Consider the following 25,157-nt stretch of genomic DNA (forward strand, 5'->3'; position numbering starts at 1 on the left):
CCCTTCTACCCCAAGTGAACTAGAAAGGGCAGCTCTCGTGGGTTTTGTCTGGAGATATGAGGAGAAACCAGGAAAAATGGGGTCCCCTGCAAGGTCCTAAGCTCAATCTTTCCGTCCCTGGACCTATACTCAGCCTGCTTCAGGCTGCCCCACCTTGCTGTCCTCAGGGCTACCCCAGGCCCCTGAGGGGCTTTCTCACTAATTCCAAACCTTCAGCCCCCAGGTGTGGTAAACCCGCCGTACCTTCCTGGGCCCTGTCAATGGTCTTAGGGGTGAAGCACCATGGGTACCCGGGGACGCTGCTGTCAAAACAGCAGCCCTTATTTTGACACTCGGAGGCCGTGACACCAGGGAAGCCACAATTCACTCGCTCCTTGGGGAGCATGGAGCATGTCTCTGAAAGGGTATGGGAAAGACGCCGAGGTAAGTTGGGGGAAAATCCCTGGATGTCATCATCCACATTGATCCATCCAGCCTCCTTCTTCAGTGAAATCAGCCACCGCCTGGCGAGGCTGACATAAACCCCACAGGACTCAGAGGGAGACATGGGCCTAGCTCCCTGATGTAAACAGTTAAGTGCAGGGATCCGGGGGCTAACAGGCTGCAGCAGGTCACAGAGGACCCTGGAGCACCTTCCCCATATGAGGGGGAGAAGCTGGCGAGGACGTCCTGACAGGGAGTCCAGGGGCCTGCTTTCTCTGTCTGCTTTGGCACCTGGGGTGGCCTCAGTTTTCCTTGAAGAGCTCCTGGCTTCACAGGAAAGATCTAGGCCCATTTCCCACTGGCTGGGTGGCTTCTTGGAGACCCCTCCCCGAGTCTGCCTCCCATCCTAAATTGAAGGCGGTCACTGCCCGAGCCCAGGGTGGCCGAGGTGGTGGGAGAAGTTGAGCTGAGGGGAGGGCAGCCTTGCTGCGTGGCTTTTCCCTCCTGCCGCTGCTCCCACCCAGGAAAGGGATTTCCAGCCCCTGCGCTCTGGCCATTCTAGGCCCTGTCAGGCCCACCCACTATCCTATCACATGAAGGAACTAATGGAAATAATTTCCACCTGTAGGCTACATCTGTAATCATAGTTTTCTAGATATCTGTTCTAATAGGATCACTAACTGAGTGAGCCTTGGGCCAGAGTGCTGGGACAAGCGGATTGCCATGAGCCACCCACAGCAGCAGAGCTGGGGACAGAGCAAGCGGGAGGGACCAGCAATGGGGACCCTCTCACACATGCTGGGGACCCTCTCACACACACACAGTGGGGACCCTCTCCTCTCACACACACCAACATCATGTCTTCCCTTGGGTTCTGAGGTCCACTCGCTCCCTGCCCTGGACGTGGGGCCTCCCCAGCTGTCCCTGACACTGTCCTCCCCCACCACCCACCCTATCACCATGGCCATCCCCAGGGTCAGGAAGGGCCCTAGGTGAAATGACATCCCCTCTTCCCCTATCTTAAAACTGTAACTAACAGCAGCGAATAAGTTATTTAGCACCGTGTAGCTGGCAAAGTGCTTGTCACACTGCATTTTCTTGACAGCCCTGTATGGTGGGGACTTGTTCCCATGTTGCCCAGGGAGGAATGGGGACTCAAACAAGTCCAGAGGAGGAGCAAAGACACCCCTTCCCTCTCCACCTGATGACTCAGTGTCAATGGGCACATACCCTCAGGGGGTGGTCTTGAGTCCCCAAATCATGAAACCCAGGGGACCCAGGGGAGTTTGGGAACACATGGCAGAATTCCTCATAGGAGGCTACCAATGGGATGTGCCTTGGGCATATCCATGTGGACCCCTGCGTGGGTAGATCCCTGACTTGGACATTCGAAAGCACTATTCTTATGCCCCCAGCAAAAAATCCCCTTTGAAATATGACATTAAGAGCAGCCTAACATCCTAGTGTTGACACTAGAAGACAGCCACCAACCGACAGAGTGACTTCCCCGTCTGTCCAAGGCCTCCGTGGGCCCTGTCTTCCTGTGCTATCCCTCATCTGCTGTCATTATTCCTGTCAGACGGGTAGACCTTCAAAGGCCTTGGTGGGGACAGTGGCCCCAGAGGCCTGTACCAACCTGGCTGTGCCCCAACAGAAGCAGGTGGAGTGGGCCTTACCTGTCGGGCCCTCGGCCAGTGTGCTGAGGGCCAGTGAGAAGACCAGGACCAGGGCGCAGATAGCCTTGTGCTCCATGGTGGCCTCAGAGTCCTCTCTGCTCCAAAGGAGACCACAGTCAGGGATGCGACCTCCCCTGAGCACTCGAGTTTATACCTCACACTCTGTTTGCGCAAAGAGCCAGTTGACATTTGCCTAAGGAGGTCCGGGTCCTCCCTGCGAGTAATCTCCACTGATTGAAAGGTGTTTCCTCAACCCCATCGGGGCAAACTGGTAACTCTGCTGATAGCGACAACACCATCCTGGGTGGTCCCCTGGGTTGAGTGATGTGAGATTCAGAAAGTCCCTCTCTTATCCCATGGGAGTGTCCTTAATCCAAGTAAACATTACACACACCACACAACTGATTCATAGAGTGTCCTAGGAAAGGCACAGTAGGCCATCACAGCGCCACTCACAGTGTCCCCTGCTGTGGACATTCGAGGGGAGGGGAGCTGATGAGGTCCATCTACCTGACCTTGTCCTTTTAAAATGGGCATGAGAGCAAATTTCAACTATTTTGAGAATCTAAAGGTGGTGAGGAGGGTGCAGTGCCTGCACAAGCTGAGTTGGGGAGGGGCAGGCTGGCACCTGTGCCCAGGAAGCGTGGCCCATGCTGCATCTTTTCTGCATGAGCTCTACACTGTTGGCATTTTGATGTGAGCAGAAGCCCCTCAGGTCCTTCCTGGGGACACTCAGCCTGTCCACAGGGCCCTGCGCAGGCGGCGTGGACCCTGACAACCTGCAAGTGCTCCCCGTCCTAATGGAGGAACCACATGGGCACGTTTACTTATGTATCCAAATGAGGGTGGGGGGTTCTCTTATGTTTCTTTGGGGCAGGTGGAATTATTTTAATAATGAAACTGTACACAAGAGCTGACATGGAAAACTGATAGGGTGGCCCGGCTCGCTGTGTCCGTGTCTGCAGGGATCAGTCCCTCTCCGCAGAGTCTGGGCTCTGGCTCTTTCCTCGAGCTCTCCCGCAAGATTCCATTTTAACAAGGGCCCCTCCACCACCACCGGCCTGTTCCCCACATAGCCCTTCTTATCTTCCAGCGCACAAAGCAGTTCACTCACTCCGTTTATTATTTCTGTAGCAGCCTTCAGACTGGGAGGCCCTTGGAACAGGAGACTTTGTCTATTTTGTGCATGAGGTGGCCCCAGGCTGCAATAGCACCTTTGACAGGCATTCGATAAGAGGCTGTTGAATAATTGAATGCAGGAAGGAACAGTAGGAGAAAGGTTGTCCTTCTGGGAGAGATTAGGTTCCGAGGAAGGGCCGCTGCACAAAGCAACTTCCTTCTCTTCAGTGACCTAGCAGAAAAATCCGGGCAGCCCCAGCAGGGAGCCTGGATCAGAACGGGGGACGCCACCCCCTTCACCTTTCCCAGGGCCCCCGTGGGGGTGCAGGCCTGGGGTGGGTGATGCTAATGATGCTAATGATGATGGTGGCTTCTCGCCAAAATGTCTGGGATCAAATGAGAGACTTTGGAAATGGAAACACAAATGAGCAAGGACCTGCCAAGAGATGGTCTGTGTCCCGTGAGGCTGAGGCTATGTGGATTTTACCACCAGCAACTCCACGGTCCCAGGCCTGGTATCAACTCCAGATAAACACTCACACTGAGGAAACAGACTAAGATATTCTTTTTAGCACTGAACAGGTGAAAAAAAAATCAAGGAAGGAAAAGAAGGGAGAGAGAGACAGCAACACATATGTTCACACGCGTTCGTTAGCAAGGGACTGGGAGAAAACTTGAACTTCAGTCATCCCTCCGTACGGGGGTGCTTCCCAGACACCCCTCAGGCACCAAAATCCGGGAATAGGGATTATATACAATGGCATTATCGCATAACCTTTGCACATCCTCCCACGTACTTTAAATCCTCTTTACATAACGTATAATACCTGACACAATGCAATGTCCGCACGTCAATCCATTTCTTTTTTTATTATTACTTAATCTGTGTGGATTTGCTGTAGTATCAGGACTTTTAGAAAGAGAAAGAATCCTAAACACAGAAAAATCATTTTGCATGGAGAAGTTCATCAAAACAAATTTTGGTTAACAGAAAATAAAAAAAAAATAGGCAACATAAATTACCAATAATGGGGGAATTATGAACAAATGTTAGTTTAGCTGCACGATGAAATATTATGGAACCCTCACTACCAAATTTCTGCAGAATCTCATAAAATGGGAAATGTTGATGCTATAGTGTTAAATTGAAGAGAACAGGATTCCAAAGTTTACCAACCAATTAGCAAAAAAAAAAAAGAAAAAAAAAAGGAGAATAAAGAAAACACAGCCAGTGGTTGCCAGTGGTTGCTGAGATTGAGTTACTGCTTTCTGCCTGGATTTTGCTTTTCTGTTTACTGAAATATTTCTCTAATGAACATAATTAACTTTTACAATTGAAAAATATTATCATTTAAAAAATAAATGATTTTGCTTTTCTCAAAGAGAGAAAGGAGATCCCCATCACCACTGGCCTGTGAGTCACTGGGCAGGAGGAGGGCATTTAATTTGAGGGGTCCCCCACAGGCTACGCCCTGTGACACATGTGCCGGGCCCCATTTCCTCGCACCTTCCCTGAAGTCAAACACAGGTCTAAGGTTATGGGGTGAGCAGCCCGTAATCTGGCAGATTTCAGCTGCAGGGTCAGGGAGCCGCTCTGCCGGCCCACAGGGGTTCTTCCCCCACCCAACAACTCCCAGAGGCCGCTCAGCTCCCACAGAGAACAGGCTCTCGCGAGAGGGGCGCAGAGCACCCTGGCCCCGTCAGTGGTGGGGTCCCCCACCCTCCAGCCTCTCCCCACCTGCCACAGTTGTCACTGCCCTTCCTGTCAGAGCACAGCAAGCCTTCCCACTGACAAGGCTCCAAACACCAACGCCCTCACCATGGCCTCCAGGGAGTCAAAAACTGGGAGGGAGAGGTGGGGACATGGGACCTAAGTCCTCATTCCAGGCTTCCCTTCCAGCCTCCCTGACTCTGCCAAGCTGCAGTCACTTAAGCTACCCCCATGGACACTCAGGCTCAGACCCAAGCAGGCTGAATCCCTCCCGGGAGGTGAGTCTGGGATGAACCCACTGACTTCTGCCTAGGTGCTGGGGGCCCACACCCCAACCCCCCAGGAAGCAGACTGGGCTACCCCCACTCTGTGTCCCTCCCTCCATGGGCACAGGCTGCAGCCTTGTCTCCTCAGGCCTCTGTGCCAGCCCTGCCCTGGCCATGAGCTCTGGGGCACAACCTGAAGTCTCCAGCCCCAAGGTCGCCATGTCCAGGCTATCCAGCCCCCATCCCCAGCCTGAACCCTGTCAGTGTGGCCCCTAAGACAGTCAAGTTGTGTTCACTCAGAATATAACTGTGTGGGCAAATGTTTTATTTCAGATGTCTTCAGATGTGAGGATGTTCTCTCTGTTGTCTATAAGCAAGTCCCCATTCTACAGAGGATAATAAGAATTTCAGATAAATTACCTATAAGCAGAGCTTCCCAAGGGCGGGGCTCACTAGTCCCTGTTCTGCTCTAGGCCTGTGCCCCACATGCACCTTGTAAGTCCCAAAGACAAAGACACAGTGAAGACGCTGCCAAAGTGTCAGCTGGTTCAACAGCCAGTCAGAGTGACCAATTAGAGGACTTCTGCTCACCGGACATCTCTGAAGGCTCTCACTGCCCCTTACCCCCAGGACGTCTCCGAAGGCTCTCACTGCCCCTCATCCCGGGACGTCTCCGAAGGCACTTACTGCCCCTCATCCCTGGACATCTCTGAAGGCTCTCACTGCCCCTCACTCCCATTTCATGGCCTTTAATCCTGTCTCCCCCTTCCACTTCCTTTCTCTATATACAGTGGCTGAGGGCTGGGCTCTGTCCACAGGCAGCTCAGCCTCACGTCCATTGGTGGGAAATGTGTAAAGGACTTTCCCTCTTGGGCATGTCCGATCTCATTGGCGTCCTTATCTGAGTCTCCATGTCCTTGCTGTGAAGTATCCTTGGAGGACAGAGGTGCTGACAGCAGGTGTGGCACCAGTCAGAGGGGTGCGGACTGGGCCACCTGTCTAAGGGAGTAGCCAGTACCCTCACCTCTGTGCAAACTTCACACCTGTAGGAGATGAAGCAAAGTCATTTATACCACCTTTATCGCTGGGCCTCTACCAGAAGTTCATGCACAAACCAACTAATAATTCCTCCTAAGATGGATCTTGCTGTCTTATCCTAAGAACTCCAAAATTTAGCCAAGGGCGGTTACAGGGAGGACTCTAGTAAGGAAGCAGAGAGATTAAGAAAAATGCCTGGGCTGTGTTATCACTCAGGTGGGCCAGGCCTGGGTTCCTGTCCCACCCCTTATTCACTGTCCCTTCTCCAGGACGGCACCACCTCACCTCTGAGGGTTTCCTCACACCTGAGACCCACTAAGGCACCTTTTAGGGTCACACACCTGCTGTTGTAGGGGACAATGGCACAGCTGGGATGCAGCCACAGTCCGTGCTGCTCAGCTGCCCTCCAGGATGTATGAAAATGGCAGCCTTCATGTTCACAGCACAAATCAGGGGACATTCAAGCTTCTCCATGAGTAGGATTCTCTTTCCTCTGCATTCTCACATTTGTTCTTCAATGGGAAGTTGGCTGTGGATTTGCCAAGCTCCGGGTGGACTGTCCCCAGGCCCCACGTGAGGGTCACCTTCATGCGCATGTCAGGGGGTCTGGAGTCTGCTCACTGGTCTGCAGTTCCTGCTGTGCGGCAGGGATGTCCTGGTTCTAAAGTGTCTTCAGGGAATGTTTAGAAAGCTGCTTTGGAAGTCCACCTTAGTCTTTTTCCACATAAGGAGATCATGCAAAAATATTTTAAACACCAATTAAATTAGAAAGTTTCCAAGACCTGGACCTGTGTGGTCCTGGCCTTCCTTGCTCAGTCTGCCCTGAGGGTAGTACAATGAGGAAATTAGATGTGTTTCAGACCAAAAAACAGAGTATATATATCCTCAAATTTATATGACCATTACATGGCTTTCAGAAAAATTATTTTATATTTTAAATTTTTCAAAAGTATTATTAGTCCTCATCAGATAAAAAAAACCTCAAAATACAAGAAACAAAACCAACAGAGCTGAAGGAAAAACAGATAAACCCACAGAGTTGGAGACTTCAAGATCCCCTCACAGCGACTGGTAGAACCACTAGTCATGAAATCAGCAAGGATACCAAGGATTTGAACAAAAAATCAGCATACAGGACACTCCACCCAACAACAGCAGAATGCACATTCCCAAGTGCCTGTGTGAATCCACCAAATGGCCACAGATGGCTATTAAACAAGCACCCTGAAATCTAAAACAGGGGAAATCTTACAGAGTGGGTTCTCTGACCACAAGGGATACAAGCTAGAATCATTGACAGACAGTAGAAAAATCTCTCAACATGTGGAAGTTAAATAACATGCTTCTAAATACTCTATGGAAGTTTCAAAAGAAATTCCAAAATACATAGAACTGAATGAAAATAAAAACATAACATATCAAAACTTGCAGGGTCAGCTGAAGCACTGCTGAGGAGGAAAATGACATCAGTTCTCAAATCGATAACCTTCATTCCTACCTCAAAAGACAGAAGAACAAGAGCAGAATAAACCCAAAGCAAAGAGAAAGATGGCTGTGATAAAGGTAGGAGCAGAAACCAATAACACTGAAGATGGAAAAACAATACGAAAAATCAATGAGACAGTGGGTTCTCTGGAAAAAGTCAACATAATTAACAAACCTACAGCAAAACTGATAAAAATGAAAACAGATGAGGCCCAAAGAATTAATATCAGAAATGAAATGGAGAACATCACTACAGACCCTGCAGACGTCTAAAGAATCATAAGGGAAAATTATGAAGAATTTTATATTCGTGAACTTGACAATGAGAAAAAACAAACTAATTCAGAAACCCAAACAACTAAAACTCAGCTTAGACGGAATAAACAATCTAAATAACTAGACTGATAAATAGCTATCAAAAAACTGAATTCATACTTGAAAATCTCCAACAAAGGGAGAAAGTTCTAGGCCCAGTTTTTGAAAGAAGAATTAATACCAATTTAGACAAGTCTTCCAGAATACAGACTAGGAGTGGACATCGCTCATGCATTTTATGAGGCCAGGATGACCGTAATAACAAAACCAGACAAACAACAGATCACGAACACGGATGAACATGTTGAAAATTTTCTCATTAAAACACTAGCAAACAATCTGGAAAAAGAATTATACACACGACCCAGGAGGGACTATTTCAGCTATGCAAGGTTGGCTCAACATTAGACAATAATATAATCCATTATATCAATAAACAAAACAAGAAAAATCATATGATCACACCACCTGATATGGAAAAAAGTACCGGACAGAATCTAACACCCATTCCTGATAAAACCTCTGAGCAGGTCAGTAATGGGTGGAATAGGAGCATCCACAAAACACCTACCACCAATGTCACACCTAATGGAAGATGGAATGTTTTGTCCCGAAGATTGTCCGTTAAAGTTATCTTAAAGAAGGGAGTGGAGCAATCGCTGTGCCTGGTCCTAAGGTGCACTGTGCAGGCACAGTGATGGGACAGTGTGGGGGCCTGTTCCCGTGGGCAGATGTCAAAGCATTTTTTGTCTTTGCATTCTTAAAAAAATTTCCTCCATTTTGTAACTGCTCACCTCTTAGTGATATTACTTTGACCATTTTTCTGTAAACTAGACTTTACGTCACTGTGTTTTCACCTGATTTGATCACTCTGAGGCCAACCAAGGATAGCACAGAAAAGGTGACATAGCAGGATTCAACTTGCACGCATTGAGCAACTGGTCTTGTCCTTTAGGTGGAAAATTATGGAGACTTTCTAAAATAAATCATGGTATTAACTTATCTTTATGTTGATTTTAACCTGAGACAACAGCATTTGAGTCAAGATCTTGTGGGAGGCATATTTAATTTACAACCATCATTCATTCTTCCCACCTGTGCCTTTGGGTGCTGGACACTGGGCCAGGTGCTAGGGACACACAGGTGAATGGAGCACAGCCCCATTCCCAGTGAGCTCAGCTTGGAATGACACAGACTCTGAAACAAACAAGTGCACTGCCTTCTTTGTGCCCTGCATACATACATGCACATGCACACACATACACAAGGGCATACAGGCACACATGAGAGTATACACACTCAGGGGCACACGTGTACACACAGGGGCACATGCACACACATGAGGGTGCACACACAGGGGCACACGTGCACACACAGGGGCACATGCACACACATGAGGGTGCACACACAGGGGCACACGTACACACATGAGGGTGCACACACAGGGACACATGTGCACACACAGGGGCACATGCACACACATGAGGGTGCACACACAGGGGCACACATGCACACACAGGGGCACATGCACGCACATGAGGGTGCACACACACTCAGGGGCACACATGCACACACAAGGGCACATGCACACACATGAGGGTGCACACACAGGGGCACATGCACACACATGAGGGTGCACACACATGAGGGTGCACACACTCAGGGGCACACATGCACACACAGGGGCACATGCACACACATGAGAGTGCACACACAGGGGCACACATGCACACACAACGGCATATATGCACACACATGAGGGTGCACACACTCAGGGGCACACAGACACACACTTGAAGGTATACACACACAGGGGCACATGTGCACACATGAGGGTGCACACACAGGGGCACACACACATACACGAGAGTGCACACACGGGCACATGCACACACACAGGGGCATGCACGCACACACACTTGAGGGTACACACGCACATAGGGGCACATACACACAAGGGGACATGCGCACCCATGAGGGGGCACATGTGGGGCACACACATACAGGGGCACATGCACACACAAGGGTACACACACGGGGACACACACACTTACTATGGGCCCTGAAGAAAAGGATGACTTCTCTCCATGCCTCCATGAATTTCAGGGAAAACTCAGACCACTTAAGTAATGCAGAAGGGGCAATTGAACCGGAAAAGCAGCACATCTCAAGAAGCTGCCTGGAGTGGAGCCCAGCCGGGCCATGGCTCGACACCCTGAGACCACCTAACCCTGAAGAATGCCAGCCCATGGTACCTGGGACAGCAGCAGGCTCAGGCAGGGAAGTCATGGTCCACTGGGGGGATCTGTCCATGTGAGAGCTTTGAGGTCCATGCTGTTGAAGATTTAGGTGACAGTAACTTTATTCTTTGTGGCCATTGCTGTTTCTACCTCAGGAGTTGGGTCCCTTTTGCCTCCCTGTTGCTGAAGTCATCACCAGCAATTTACATCTGCCCATTCAAAGGGACCTGTGGTTCTCACCACGTCCACAGCCCCGGGGCAGGTAAGTTGGGAATTGTCACTTGTACAGATCTCAGTCTGCAGTGGGAGCTTTTACAATAGCTGCATCTATGATCTCTGACCCTGAGGCTGACACAATTGCACACACGCCATGAACTTCACCTGCCAGTGGGCTCCTGCACGGGTCTCAGTGACGGGCGACAGTGTGGGGGCTTCCACCTCAGACCTTGCACAGGTCTGTGACGGGCGACAGTGTGGGGGCTTCCACCTCAGACCTTGCACAGGTCTGTGACGGGTGACAGTGTGGGGGCTTCCACCTCAGACCTTGCACAGGTCTCAGTGACGGGCGACGGTGTGGGGGCTTCCACCTCAGACCTTGCACGGGTCTCAGTGATGGGCGACAGTGTGGGGGCTTCCACCTCAGACCTTGCATGTCTGTTCCTACACCACCCTGGCTGAGAAGGGGAGGCTGCTCAGTTTGGCAGATGTCCTCAGGTTAGGGATAGAAGCTCTTTTATTAGGAGAGGCAAATGTTCGAAACTTTCCTGCCAACTATAGTATTGAAGTTGTTGACCAATTTTTAACACTTTTCCCCCTATAACTTTGTATAATATTATTATATTTTTAAATTGTTAAAATAAATCCATTCAAATCCTGGAGATGGGAGGAAGAAGAGAGACTCTTGGTTCCTGGACAACTAGGTGCAGGTGGGGATTCTGCCCATCCTCTAACCTTCTAGCGATTTCTCTGGAAGGGACTGCAGGTTAGGGGTGCTCTGTCTGCAGTTTTCTCTCCTGGCTGTCATTCCAGACTGGCTGCCAAGAGTAAGGCAGGGACCACACTTTCTCCGCCCAGAAAAAGAAAGAATGGCAGGAGCTCAGCTGGTCCACCTGCAGCTGAGCCTGCAAATGCTTCCATGGAGACCAAACATGTCCTTAAAGGACAGAAACATTAATAAGGACTGTGAATTACTAATGTGTCTCAGACGTGTTCAAACTGGCGGTGCAAGGTCCTGTTAAACCCTGATGCCAGCGTGTAGCTCCCACGTTGCTTCTGTGCCTACTGGACAATGTCCCCTGCCAATCCTGGCCACATCAGGGCCCACTGAGCAATATGGGGAAAGTGAAAGGTGGTGCCCAGAGATGAGGCTGCCGAGGAGATATTCAGGTTGGGTTTATCAAAAAGGACGGTGACCCACCTGAACGGTGAGGACAGTGCGAAGATGGTGCCTGCGGGGCGGGGCAGGGGGCAGTTAGAGACCACTTTTATATGGGCAGTGGGGGACGGGCACATTCCCCTTGTCAGGTGAGGGTCTTTGGACCACAGCTGGGGGCGGGAGCTAGCCAGATCCTTTATCTTTGTCTTAGGAGGAGAAAAGGAAGAGGCGAAAGGGTTTGTGTGTGGCTGCCTTAGGCCCCTCAACAGAAAGCACTTAGCTTTTCACGCTAGTTCCTCACCCACAGAATGGGAATGACGATAGTCTTGTTTCACGGGATGTTGTGAAAATGAACTGGGTGAGCACAGCACAGTGCCAGGCATCGGGACTTGTGATTAGTCCCCAGCCATTAGTATTATCCAAGACCTTGTGAGAGAAGATTGTAGGATGTGAACATTTCTTAGAGAAAGGTAGAACCACGGCAGGCTAGGAATACATTTCTGCTGACTGCACTGTCCTGCTTTGTCCCTGGGACGACTGCATAGGAAACCACGTCTTCTCCAGGTTTGGATCCACAGTGCGTGAGCCACACCTACTCTCAAGGAGGGCCGGGAAAGCCCTTTGGAATGGTCTTGCCCTTTCCTGACGGGCACAGAAATCTGTGGCGTGACTCCAACGCGGAGGGTGGATCCAAATCCAGCGGCCACACGGCCAGTTTGCTCAGCGTCCTCCTACCTGTCTAGTTTTTGTTTATTTTATTTTATTATTTTTTTTTTTTTTGCAGTTTTTGGCCAGGGCTGGGTTTGAACCCGCCACCTTCAGCATATGGGGCTGGCGCCCTACTCCTCTGAGCCACAGGCACCTCCCCCTCTTAGCTGTCTACATCCTCAGCTCTCATCATCTCAGAGCAGCTCCTGAGAGCCACGCCCTCCCCTCCACACCTACACCCAGGTCTGCTCTCTCTTTTCAAACACACTAATCTTATCCCTGTTGCCACAAGGCGAAACAACTGATTCACATGTCCTGATGAATTGATTTGTGACAGCACAATGGCCAATGACTTCTCAATAAGTCACCCTCCTCTGTGACCTGTGTGACCAGAGATGGGTGGTCAACCCAACCAGGAGCGGCCTCCAGTCCTGCAGGTGTGTGGGGGGAGAGAGGATGGTGTGCAGAGGCTCTGCTAGGAAGCCTTTGGTCAGTGCTGCCCTGTGACCTCTACCCTACCTGCCTGCAGTGCCCACCGGGTGGGGCGTGTGGTCCTGTCCTAGCCCAGTGCTTTGTCTTTTCTTTCTCAGCTTTTGAGTCTTGGTGTAGAATATGAGTTAATTCTAATCGACTGAGAAACCTATGCTGACAGAAAAATGCCGGATCCACCATGTATATAAGAGAGCTCAAAGCAACGGAGCTTCTGGAATTCAGCCTAGGATTTGAACTTGCAGGAGCAGTTGGCATGCCTTCCATCAAGGGAGGGTCAAGTCATCCCTTCCAACAAGGGGGGCCGCGCATTCTTTGGAAACAAGAGATAATGATATGTTAAGCACAGAATGCTACAAAGAAATAATGACAAGACACCTGAGAACTAATCATGCACAGAGTAATTCCCCACATGTAAAAATATTTTGTAGGCGGAAGATGCGGGTTTGGTTCTGGTCCCTATGGATGGAGACTCCCGCACTCCTGCGTTCGGGCTGCGCCTTGTTCCCCAGGTGGTTGCCAGGTGCTTGCCGTGGGATGGCCTAACACCTCCCAGGGGTTTGCATGGCCCCTGGGGAAAAAGCCAAATGCACAGGTGGGAAAGCTGGCACCTGGGAGGCTCCTGCTTCTGTTCTTGATGAAGGTAAGAAAGAAGCACCAAGGTCATGTTAGCCCGGGACCCAGCAGCCAGTCGGGGGCGCTGGTGACAGAAGCAGGCCGGACCAGGTGTGCAGGGCGAGGGAGGTTCCTCCTCCGGCTCTGCTGCTGCTCCCGCCAGAAAGCGGAGCCCAGAAGCTGTCTGCTCAAGGCCACGTTCCCACGTGGGGTCCCGGGAGAACCAAGCTGTCTCTGTCGCTGCAGGAACCCAAAGTGGTGCCTTGTCGCTCGCTGTTCAAGTTTTCAGGTCCCTCTAAAATGGAAAGAGAGGTGTCACTGTTCCTAGCACACCTGCTGTCTCTCCAACATGACCACTGAGTGGGCCCCTGAGTTTGCCCTGAGTGTCAGGCTGTTCTCCACCTGGGGAGACAGGTGTGGAGAGCCCCCAGCTGGCAATGAAATGCCTCCGCACCATCCATCACTGCCCTGAGATGGTTCCAAAGCCCCCAGGTGAACTCTCCAGGTTTCAGCATTGTGTCCCTAGTTCCGGTTTGAGTCAGAACAATTTTGGTTTATGCCCCAAGTAGAGACAGGGCTGACAGCTACATGGAGTGAAGGCGCTGACGCGGGACAAGGCCCCATGAGGTGCGGGGCCCCAGGAAGGCCTCACTCTGCTACTCAAGTGGAGCAGCCGCACTGCAGACCCTGGGGAGGGGGGCCCCTCTTGGGCCTGAGGCCACTGGTGGCTCTGTGGGGAGTGTGGGCGCTGGGGCACGGAGGGACCACATCATGGACACTCCCAGCCACAGCTCCACCAGGACCCTGAAACTATTTCTAACCACCCCCGCCCCCGGGAGCCACATGGCACAGGCCAGTGTTTCTGCAGATGCGCCCTGAAGCCCCCAGCACCTCCATCACCAGAGTCCTCCCCCAGCCTTCCCAATCAGACTCTGCAGAGAAGAATCCTGGAATTTTCCATTTTAAGAAGGAGCCAAGTTTGGGCCCGACTGATGCCTCTCTGCAGAGTCCTGCAGGGCTCAGCCCCCTCAGCCTGGGGCAAGTCACCTTACTTCCACCCGGGAACTCACCCCACATTCTTGATAGCTTCATGAAAACTGACTCTAAGAGAGAGATGTATAATGAAACCAATTTTTTTCTCATCAGTATTATAACAAAATTATGTTGGAAGAAAGGACATTATCTGAGGACTTGCTGTACATCGATTTGCTCGCAAAGTCAAGGCTTCCCGGAATTCATCAGTGACGTTAAGTGAAGACCTGGCTGTGTTTGGAATTGGTCCAAGGACCGATGTGAGACTCAGCTGGAGATCAACGCAGCAACTGTTTGCCGAGTGCCCGAGAGCAAGGTAGAAGGTACCCCTGGAGGCTGCCCAGTGGCCAGGCCGCCCCTCCCAAGGCTGCATGCTGCTCCCAGCCGAGTGTTACCCCTGCCCTTCCTTCTTCACCCACCTGCTCTCGCTCAGGACTCGCTGGGCTGCAGCGCTCACTCCCTTCCCCAGGAGCCCAGGGATCTCCCACTATCCCAGGGCTCCCCTGCCTGCCCAGGTCCTGCCAGGCCAGCCTTGCTGACTAGGGCCCTGCAAGACCCTCCAGGTACCCTCCTACAGCACAGCCTCCCAGGCCTCCCACTGGTCCCCCCATCCACTGTCTCAGCCCCCACTCACCCTATCCTCGCACACACAGGCACACCCGATGCATCCTGTCCCCACAGGAGCCCCCTCATCTGCTGCCTCCTCCTCTCCCTACTTGGAGAGGCTGGTCCATCCCTCCTGTCCAGCCTCCTCTGGGTGCCTGGGCCACATGGCCAGACCCATGACGTGCATTAGCTGAGCTCACATCTGTTTTCTGGACCAGGTTTCTGACACCAGGAATCACCAAATCGTTGTCCGCTGACCCAACAATGCCATCACTCACTGTGCGACCAGGGGCACACTTAGAGGATGCTAACAGTTGAGTTAGGGACAGCATGGGCTGGGGAGGGCGCACACCCACCTCCATCTGCTCGTGGATCCAGTCCAGGAAGGAGGTGATGCGTGTATAGACACCAGGCTTGTTCACCTCGGCGCAGCCAATGCCAAAGCTGGTCGCTCCCACCAACTTCCACACCCTCCTCTCTTGACACACAAGGGGCCCCCCACTGTCTCCCTGGGGGCAGGAGGGGATCAGAGGTCAGGGGACAGCCACTGCCACATAGGGCTGCTAGTTGGAACAGCAGGACCTCCCCCAACAATGTCACAGTGAAGGACCCAGGTTACGGGAGGGGAACTGGGGCTCGAGGATGGCTTTGTTTTTGCGTCCACCAGCCTTCCAGATGCTGGCACTCCCAGGCGTGGGGTTCCCCCGTCCCCTCTGGGCTTGTCCTCCAGCTGTGTCTACTACCAGATTCTAGACGCTAAGCTCCTGGGGATCAAGGGGGGCTGGCTGCCTGGCAATAAGAGAAATTCTAGTGTTGGGTGGTGATGGAGCCCTTCCCACTGTGGCCCCAGAGGCCCAGATGCATGGGCTCCCCTCTGCACCCTGGCAGGCCCATGTAAACTCTGAGCATCAGGCCAGGAGGGGAGCAGGACCCCGCCCCTGTTCCGTACCCCAGAGGAGGGATGCTGGGTAAACACTGGCCTCAGCTGGGCAGGGAAGGGAGTGATATCTTGAGCAAATTTCTTCCCCACACCCTGTAAATTTACTTTTCATCCAGTCACAGGGACATACTGGTAATGGCCTGTCCTAAGGGCCAGTCAGTATGCCACAGCTTCACCCACCCTATTAGGGCCAGAGTTCCCCGTGGGCCCCTTACCTGGCAGCTGTCCACACCACCCCTCAGGTAGCCTGCACAGAGCATGGATGGGGAGATGATGCCACCATACACATCCCTGTGGTTGCAGATCTTGTTGGAAATTAGAGGCACAGCCGCGTGGTTCAGGACAGGGGAGGCGTCACCTGCTTGGAAGCAAGGTGGGAATGTGTAGTGAGGAGGGTGCCCAGCTCAGGACGCAGAGGGCATGTGCTGAGGACCAGGGGCAAGGGGACCAGCAGAGTGCCACCCTACATGACATGATGGTGGGGTTGGCCAGGCCCTACCCGGGACACGCAGGCCAGGGCCATCCACAGCATGGCAAACCCTGGTGCTCTGTCCCTCGGAGCAGCTGTGTGGGCCACTCTGCCACTGGCCTTCCTAAGGTGCCAGTGGAGGGGGCTGTGAGGCTAGAGGTCTGACCTACACCAGTGCAGTCAGCTGTCAGAACAACCCTGGGTACAGAGGGGAAGCTGAGGCCCACGAAGGCCACATACTCAGCATCCCAGAGCAGCATGGGGGTGGCCAGCAGAAAAGTGTCCTGACAAAGACACCCACATCCAGTCCCAGGACCTGTGACGATGTTTCCTCACACTTGCAGGTGTGATGGAGGACAGACCTGAGATGGGGAGAGGGCCCAGCTATGAGAGTGGACCCCAGGAAACCACAGGATTCCCTGAAGAGCCAGAGACAGGGATGAGATGACAGAATCAGGGACCAGAGTCGGAGGAGATGGGAAGACACTGCTGCTGGCCCACAGGTCAGAGGGCCATGACCCAGGAGCTGGAAAGGCAGGTGCAGACTCTGCCCTCAGCTGCTGGAAAGAGCACAGCCCTGAGGACAGACCCCTACTCTGGCAGAGGGGCTGTGGGACCTTCTGTGGTGGGCAGAGCAGACTGCTAGAGAGAAGAGGAGAGACCTGCAGAGGGGTCCGACCTCTCAGGAGAAAGGACCCAGCCCCTAGCCCAATCCAGGGTAGTTAGGATGGGCGGGATGGCCTCTGACGAGAACTTGTGAGAACTCACCATGAAGGCATCGAGAGTGCAGGCCACTTTCTCCCCTTTCCCCCACACCCCCCTGGGCCAGCCACTGTGGCACAGAACCGGCCCTGGCTGAGTGTTGGCCAGGCCCAGCTTCAGGCTACAGAAAGCTGTGTGTCCCTGAGCCAGGGTGGGCCCTGCGAGGGTGTTGGCGAGAGTGTGGCAAGCTGGCCCAACAGCCCCAAGCATCTGGCTGAGCCCCCGAGTGGCTTCAGGAGGAGGCAGGCTCGGTTAACGTGTCTTGGGAGAAACGTGCTGCACTTCCTACACTGGGTTGAACTGTGAGTCTCTCAGACGTGCCTCTGCACACTGTCGACATAACCTGCCCTGCTGTGCAGTTCAGGTGGGGACCTCAGGATCACATCACCCTGCACTTAGGGTGGCCCTAAGTCCAGTGACGACTGCTTTATAAGACAAACCGGGGAGAGCTGAGACACAGAGAAGGGGGAGCCGCGTGAAGATGGAGATGGAGACTGGAGGGACAGATCTGCCTGCCAACGACCACTGGGGCCACCAGGAGCGGGACCTGGAGCACAGCAGATTTCTCCGAGAGCCCCCAGAAGGAGCCACCCCTGCAGAAACCTTGACCTCAGACTTTTGGCCTCTGGAGCATGAGAGAATAAATCTCCATGGGTTTGAGGCACTATAACTTGTTACGGCAGGCTCAGGGACTAACACTGTCCCACTGACACAAAAACCTCAGCATCCGGGCATCTGTGCCCACACTGACCAGGGGTGGCACAGGCCTCGTGTGCACCTGTTCTTGTTAACATCACAACTTCTGTTACGGTCACAGCAGCAACATCCCACTGGTTACTTTTCCTACTTGATTTTCATGGGACACGTCTTCCATAGTCCCAAAAGGAAAAAATCTTTTATAGTCACGAATCTTGCCTCCTGAAGAGAGCTTGGGCAGGCAGCCAGCAGGGCGGGGGGGACAGAGAAGCCCCAGGCATGTTGGTGATGGCCTAACTCCTTCTTGAGAAGGTCTGCAATTTTGTCCTGGGCCAATGGAACCACAGGGCATGACCCTCCCACATGGTCAGTGTGTGAACAGCTGACACACACCCTGGCCTTCCCAAGGGCACCTCACATAGGGATATAAGAGGCCCCTCCCTTGGAATCTGGGCTCCCAGGCTCAGGCCACTGACCTCCATCCTCGGTGGCCCCCCATCCTGACGTCCAGCACACTTTCCCGTCAGGGAAGCTCTCCTCTGAGTTGGGCAGGCAGACGGGCTGGATCACCTCTGTTTAAAGGGAAATAAGAACTCTCAGCACAACTGAAGTAGGAGCCTGAGGTGATTATCAGTGTTTGCGTCTCTGAGGACTACAGACTACCTCCCAAGGAAAGGCCAGCCCTGGTTTGAAGCCAGTGAGTGCATAGCAGGGCCCTCGCCCACCTGCCTCTCGAACCCTGGAAATTGCAGAACAGCCCTCAGCCCACAAGGAAAGGGCGTCTAGATGGACACAAGCATCTTGGAAAGGGTCTCCAGGCCTCGCAGGCCTCACAACCTCTGCGGCTGCCACTCAGCTCTGCCATCAGAGTAGGAAGCAGCCCAGGTGACAGGCACATAGATTCCAGCAAACTGTGTTTGCCCAGACAGGCCACGGCTCAGACTCAGCCAGTGTGGTCTAGACCACGGGTCTTTGCATTGCTTTAAGGAACATGGCTCCGTGAGTGTTCCTGTCGCTGCTGACGCACCTGCAGGCGACAGGTTTGCCCGCGCAGGGGGCAGGTTTGCCTGTGCAGGGGGCTGGGCCCGTGCGCCTCCCCCAAAGGCAGCATCACACGGGTGCCACAGGCCGTCCTGCAGGGCTAAGCTTTTCTGGGTAGGACAGTGCTTGAGAGGTGGAGAAGAAATAAAAGGACTCATTTTAGTTTTCATCAAAGTGCAAGAGCTGGCCCCTCCTTTCCTATAACCAAACATCATTAAGAACAGCTTGCAAACTCGCCCCGCTGTGGCGAGTTCTCTGTTCCTCTGGAAATGTTACGTGTGTCATGTGATAAACCTCTGATGATTCTGCCAGACTGCGCCTGTGGCCGGTCTCATGCCAGGACTCTGCTCCAGTAAGAGGAGAATTCGCCATATTTATTGTGCCCTCCTGTTCTCCAAGCTGCCTATCTTCCTTGGGAAGGAAAAAGAAACTAATTTATTTAAGAGGAGGCTCAGAGTGCTTTGTTTGCATGTGCTATAAAATGTTTGAAGGTGCGATGAGGTGTGGCTTTTCTGGTGGTTTTGTAACATCTAGAGAGCATCTAGAGGACTTGACTTTCTAGAAATAAGGCCACTTTGAGCCTGCTGAGCACAGTGCTGATAGGGAGAGAACTTTCCTGGTACTTCCAGGGAGCCAGGGCTGCTGGCAATTCACAGCCACTGCCAGCTGCTAGCCTGGAAGCTGTTTCTCAGCCATGACCAAGACTCTGCCCTCCACCTGGAGACACCAGGCAGGTGGGTGGCATTGGCAGGGGGACCCCACAACAGCATGCACTGGGCAGGGACACGCTCTTCCCCCTCAAGGCCGGTGACTCTCTTCCAGCACCTAGAGGCACCAGGAAGTCTGGCCTGAGGAAGCCCCCAGGGGGCAAAAGCAGGAAGAAGGTGGCACAGGACCTAAACAGAACCCCGAAGGTTAAAATTAAATTCTCACTGGAAGCACGGCCAACAAAACTAGGCCGGGATCTATGAACTGACTTTAGGCAGGATAGGCCAGTGTGGTGGCTCACACCTGTAATCCCAGCACTCTAGGAGGCCACAAAGCCAGTAGATTGCTTGAGGTCAGAAGTTCAAGACCAGCCTGAGCAAGAGGGAGATCTCATCTCTACGAAAAACAGAAAAACTAGGCTGGCATGGTGGTGCATGCCTATAGCTCCTGCTACTCAAGAGGCTGAGGCAAGAGGATTGCTCAAGCCCGAGAGTTTAGGTTGCTGTGAGCTATGATGTCATGGCACTCTACTCAGGATGACAAAATGAAACTCTGTCCAAAAATAAATACATTAATTAATTAATTAAAAAATACAGGGTGGCCATCGGCTGACACTGAACTTTTATATAGGACTCAGTATCTGCTAACATAACACCCAAATATTCCAGGATACAATTGAAAATTACTTATCATATAAGAACCAGGAAAATGACAACTTCCGTGAAAAAAGATATTGAATAGATGCCAACACCAACAAGAGCCAGATGTTAGAATTGCCTGGCAAGGATTATAAAGCAGCCATCATAAAAATGTTTCAACAAGCAATCACCAACTCTCTTAAAACAAATGAAAAGCGGCAGAACTGCACGGAATCCCAGGCATACCATTGAATGTGAGTGGCCCGGCCAGCTTCATGAGGGCAATGTCATTGCCCAGCCTCTTTGGCTTGTACTTGCTGTGGTAGATGATTTTCTCCACCAAGTGGGAAGGGGCTGGGCTGTCCAGCAAGGACACGAGGCCCACCTGGATGGTCCACGACTTGGGGAGGTATAGGCTGAAAAGAGACAGGCAAGAGGCAAGTGCTGGGAACTCAGCCATCAACCACTGACCCCAGGCATCCTGGGAGTGTGGGGAGACGGCCCCATCACCTAGCCTGTCCATGCTGGACATCAGACCCTGGCTCCTGTGCCCTCAGAAACACAGACCCACACCCATGTATCTCTTGAACGGGCCTCACTCTCCCCACTCTAAGGTCTTCTCAACACTCAAGAATTGCAGGGGGGCCTATGGGGGCCCATCCCCATCAAACAGCAACCAACACAGAAAGAGGTAAAAGTAACAGGGTGAGCTGTTGTGAGTGGAGGTCCTCGCTGTGTTTTCCTACACTCTAACCTCCTGAGGGCATAAGAGGAGGCCCCCGCCAGCCCACCCTGTACCCCTCACCCTGTCTCAGCCATGGCCTGGCCTGTCATAAGTAGCTGCAGGGAGGATGGGTCCTCTTATTTGATGGACCCCTGCCTGAGAGCCTCCTTCCTCCTCTCCTACCTCCTGTGAGTCTAAGATCCACATCTGCCCCCTCTGCCCACCTGCATAATTTCACAAAAGCCCTGACACTGAGCAGGTGTAGCTCTCTGGAAAAATGCTCTGGAGAGAAAATGGGACATGGCACAGCCCCCACGTCCTGCTGGAATCCCTCACACTTTGAAGGTGGCTGAGCACAGCCTCACCTTTGCCTACATGTGAGGTATGTCTGACGGGGCTGGTGACTGTGCATCTGGGGCTGACTACAGACGTACCTCAGCTACCTTACAGCCAGACATGTTACAGACGTGACCTGCACATGTGGAGTCTGCACAGCGCACATGTGAGTGGCGGTGGCTCACGGAGCCAGTCGGTCTGAAAGCACCGCTCTGCAGGCCCCACCCAGGCTGCAGTTTTCAGTCAGATTCTGAATAAAACCAACTGTAATTCTTTAAAAGCTCAGTTTTTCTCTTTAGCCCACACTTTCCTGTATGAGTTATAGATCTAAAATCCTCAAAATGAGTTCAGGTCACCAGTCACTACAGGCTGATGTAACAGGCCTCAGGGACAGGGGCAACCTCTTCTCCCGGATGTCACTTGGTGGTGACTGATCTGCCGTCCCCACCCACAGCGCAGGAGCCATGACTGCGAGGTCAAGTTCAGGGGCACTCACTCGTAAACACAGTGTGCAGCGGTGACGATCCACTGCGGGGTGATGACGGAGCCTCCGCACAGGTGGTACCCCTGGAACTGAAGACTGACCTGCCAGGGCCACTGGGACAGCACGGACTCGTTCCCACCGACGATGCGTGAGCTGTAGCCTCTTCTCAGACCACAGACTGCAGAGGGGAGCAAGGGCTTGCAGGCAGCCCCCACAGGATTTTCTGGGGGACCTGCTTCTCTCTCCCCAGTGTCACTGCCACCTGCCCGGAGCTCTTGGCAGTCTAAGGTGAGCGCTGCAATGGGGCAGTCTGGGGCAGCAGTGGCACAGACTCAAGGGGGAACTCGAGGCATGGCAGAGGGTACGGTGGGAAGAGGCCATCAGAGCAGAGCAGGCTGAGAGGCCCGCAGTGCCCACGCTGGTGATGACAGCACACCGAGTGTCAGCTAGCTCCTCATCACCACAGGTGCTGACAGCGCCTCCCTGACTTCTGCAGACCTGAGCCCCTCCTGTGAACTCTGCCCTCCCTCCACCAGGACCAGGGGCAGTATCCAGAGGCCCAGGCCTGGGCACACTTAAGGAGAGAGTAAAGGAGAGATGGGATGTTGGGACCTTGGTCCTGGCTGTGGTCTCCCTCACCTGTTAGGTGAGGCTGACACTGCCCCCGTCCTTAATCGGCGGGGGGGTGCACTGAGTTCCCAGTGGGAGCCTGGGAGGAAGGGGCTCAGAGCAGTCCTTGGCAGGGGCTGCGGGGGCTGGGGGCAGGCGTCTGGGCAAGCCCTTGCTTCCCTTTGATTTGATTTCTGGGTCTCTCAGACTCTCACCTGTGCACTTCAAGGTAACCACGTGACCCGAGGCGCATTCTTCCCTAAAGCAGGAAAAAAGTGGGCTCTATGAACAAAATCTGAGGCCGATGGAACAACGTTCTTGTTTTACTTAAGCTTGGAGTAAAAAAAATAAATAAACTCTATTCTTCTCACTCTTGAATAGTGATTAGAGTTTTGGTCTATGTTGAAAAAAAGCAAACCATGAGAGTGAGGTCACACAGTCATTGCAAAGCATTCAAGTTAAGAGTGAGGTGGTGTGTGTGGTGGGCTGTTTAGAGTCCCTAAACTTCATTTAGCTAACAACAAAAGATGCAAGACATCTGTAATCGAAACACACATGGTGTCATTTGTATGTGGGTTCACCCCGCTACTCTTCACATCCTGATCCCTGGGGCCACCAAGTGCCCAAGGGACAGTGTGGCAGGCTCTCCAGGGCCTCTTGCAGCCAGGTTATGCCTCTCCAGCCTCCCAAGTCCAGCAGGTGACCAATACCAGTCACAGCATCACCCGAGGACTCACCTCACATACACGGAGTGGTGTAAGGCAGTCACCTTGTCATCTGGCAAAAGGTGGTTGATGGACACAAATTCCTCCTGGAATTGCCCCTCCAGGGAGCTCACTCTGAGGCTGTCTGAACTGACATGGCTGTGAGCACATGAGAAGCACAGACCTGACCTGTTAAAGTTGCTCTTTGAAGCACAGGGGTCACACTTGGGGATGTCACACTGTCCCTGCCAAACCGACAAAGTCTCCCTTTTGCCAATAGAATGAAGTTCCCAGGCCTCAGCTGGACCCCCCCACCTGGGGCAGTCTGGGATGTTCCACCTTCTGGCCCCCACACCATGGCCCAGCCTCGCCCCCTGCCCCCATGTCACAGCCACACAGCAGGAGGACCACTTCCTAAGGCCATGGGATGGGCCCCCCCACCCCGACACATTGGTTAAAACAGCCTTTGGGTGGCCTGAAGCAGGTCCCGGGAGAGCTGGAGGAAGAACTAGGTGTGGTGCTGTCAGCCGGGCATGAGGCAGGGATGTGAGCACTCCCAAGTATGGGTTAGGGAACAAGGGCCCTCCTGGTCTGCTGGGCTGCTTGGGCTCCCCCCACGGGGGTGATGAACACCACCAGGAAGCACTTCAGGGAGAGCCAGTACCCTGCAGGTGTGTGAGGAGTTAGGAAGTGGGTCTCTGGAGGGCAGTAGGGAAGGAGCTGTGACATTTTTAAAAAATCAAATAAATGTTTGGAGGGTGGAGAGATGGAGGGTGGTGAGTAAGCAGCCATTTTCCCCTTTCCTGTGGAATGAACACACTGTACCACGGCGGCTGCTCCACCAGCCGACATGCTGGCCTATCAGCAGGATTTCACCAGGGCACTCTGAGCGCTGGGCGTGGGGAGGGGTTGAGGAATAAACGTTCAGCCACCTTGGACCGATGAGGGAACCATGACAGAGGCAGCAGCATGACCGGCAGGGGACTGCCTGACTCACTGACATGCAGGTGCCCAAGAGAAAGAGCCGCCCATCTCTGGGGCAGCTGGGCCCTGGTGCAGGTGGCAGGTCAAATGCAACAGCTGGAGCCCAGTAGCTGTTCAGGTCTCCCTGTGGGTCACTACAACCACGCCCACAGCCACACCACAGGGTGCTCCTGGGCCCAGGCTCGCCCACACGCACAGGTCCGTTGAGCTCAGGACCCTTTACAGCTGCTCCGTGTCATCCCTGTTTCAAGGGAGGAAATGGGCACACAGCATGTAATGTGGTGGAGCCATGTCCCCGGGCGTGGCAGGCCTTTGGTCCTTGTGTTTTTAAGTCACTGATGTCTGATATAGGATATACCAGAGCAGAGAAGTGTAAAGAAGAATTTAAGAATAAGCAAGATAGGGAGAAGTTAGTCTTAGAGACTGAGACAGACCCACAGAGAAATACACACAGGAGGGTGTAGGTAGGAGGGGCCAGTCTGCCCGTGAAGAAGCAGGCGGGGCGGGGGCTGGCAGACGGCTCTCTGCGCCTTCGGGGAGGGGGCACCCTGGGGTCTGGGCTGGGTGCAGGAGCATCGGAGAGTGGCCCCCACCACTAGGTGGACCCCCAAATCCTGCGTGGGCCTGCTGAGGTGGGGGGAGGGGGCTGGCTGAGCTGCTCTGACAGCACAGCAAAGGGTTCTGGGGACCTGTTCTGCCTGGGGGGTGGGCGGTGCTCCAGGGCAGGAGGGGAAGGAAGAGGGAGAAGGGCCCTCCCCATAGGTCCAAGTGACAGGCTGGGGAGGGAACAGAAGTGCTGAATGAGAAAGCCATTGGCTGTGTGCAGCTGGGTGTGTCTGTATGTCTGTGTGTGTCTGTATGTGTCTGTATGTGTCTGTGTGTGTGTCTGTGTGTGTCTGTATGTGTCTGTGTGTGTCTGTGTGTGTCTGTGTGTGTGTCTGTGTGTGTCTGTATGTGTCTGTGT

The 25,157-nt window shown here is 53.1% G+C and overlaps 1 protein-coding gene across 2 annotated transcripts in view; it reads right to left on the bottom strand.

Moving 5' to 3' along the window:
- Window positions 1–13,737: 13,737 nt before the first annotated feature.
- The window catches only part of TMPRSS3 (transmembrane protease, serine 3), a 21,406-nt gene continuing 9,986 nt past the window's right edge, over window positions 13,738–25,157 (bottom strand). Inside the window, exons 6-13 of one of the 2 annotated variants that reach the window (XM_003798069.1) lie at window positions 23,243–23,368; window positions 22,721–22,764; window positions 21,909–22,074; window positions 20,599–20,768; window positions 18,442–18,537; window positions 16,254–16,396; window positions 15,455–15,607; window positions 13,738–13,755 (exon numbers count right to left, since the gene is read on the bottom strand). In XM_003798069.1, coding sequence (XP_003798117.1) covers window positions 13,738–13,755; window positions 15,455–15,607; window positions 16,254–16,396; window positions 18,442–18,537; window positions 20,599–20,768; window positions 21,909–22,074; window positions 22,721–22,764; window positions 23,243–23,368 — 916 coding nt within the window. Of the gene's footprint in view, window positions 13,756–15,454; window positions 15,608–16,253; window positions 16,400–18,441; window positions 18,538–20,598; window positions 20,769–21,908; window positions 22,075–22,720; window positions 22,765–23,242; window positions 23,369–25,157 lie in introns of both variants that reach the window. The other variant, XM_012810291.1, reaches the window with a different exon arrangement.

This window comes from Otolemur garnettii, unplaced genomic scaffold (assembly GCF_000181295.1).
Source record: "Otolemur garnettii isolate 467f Iridium unplaced genomic scaffold, OtoGar3 scaffold00128, whole genome shotgun sequence".
Lineage (NCBI taxonomy): Eukaryota > Metazoa > Chordata > Mammalia > Primates > Galagidae > Otolemur > Otolemur garnettii.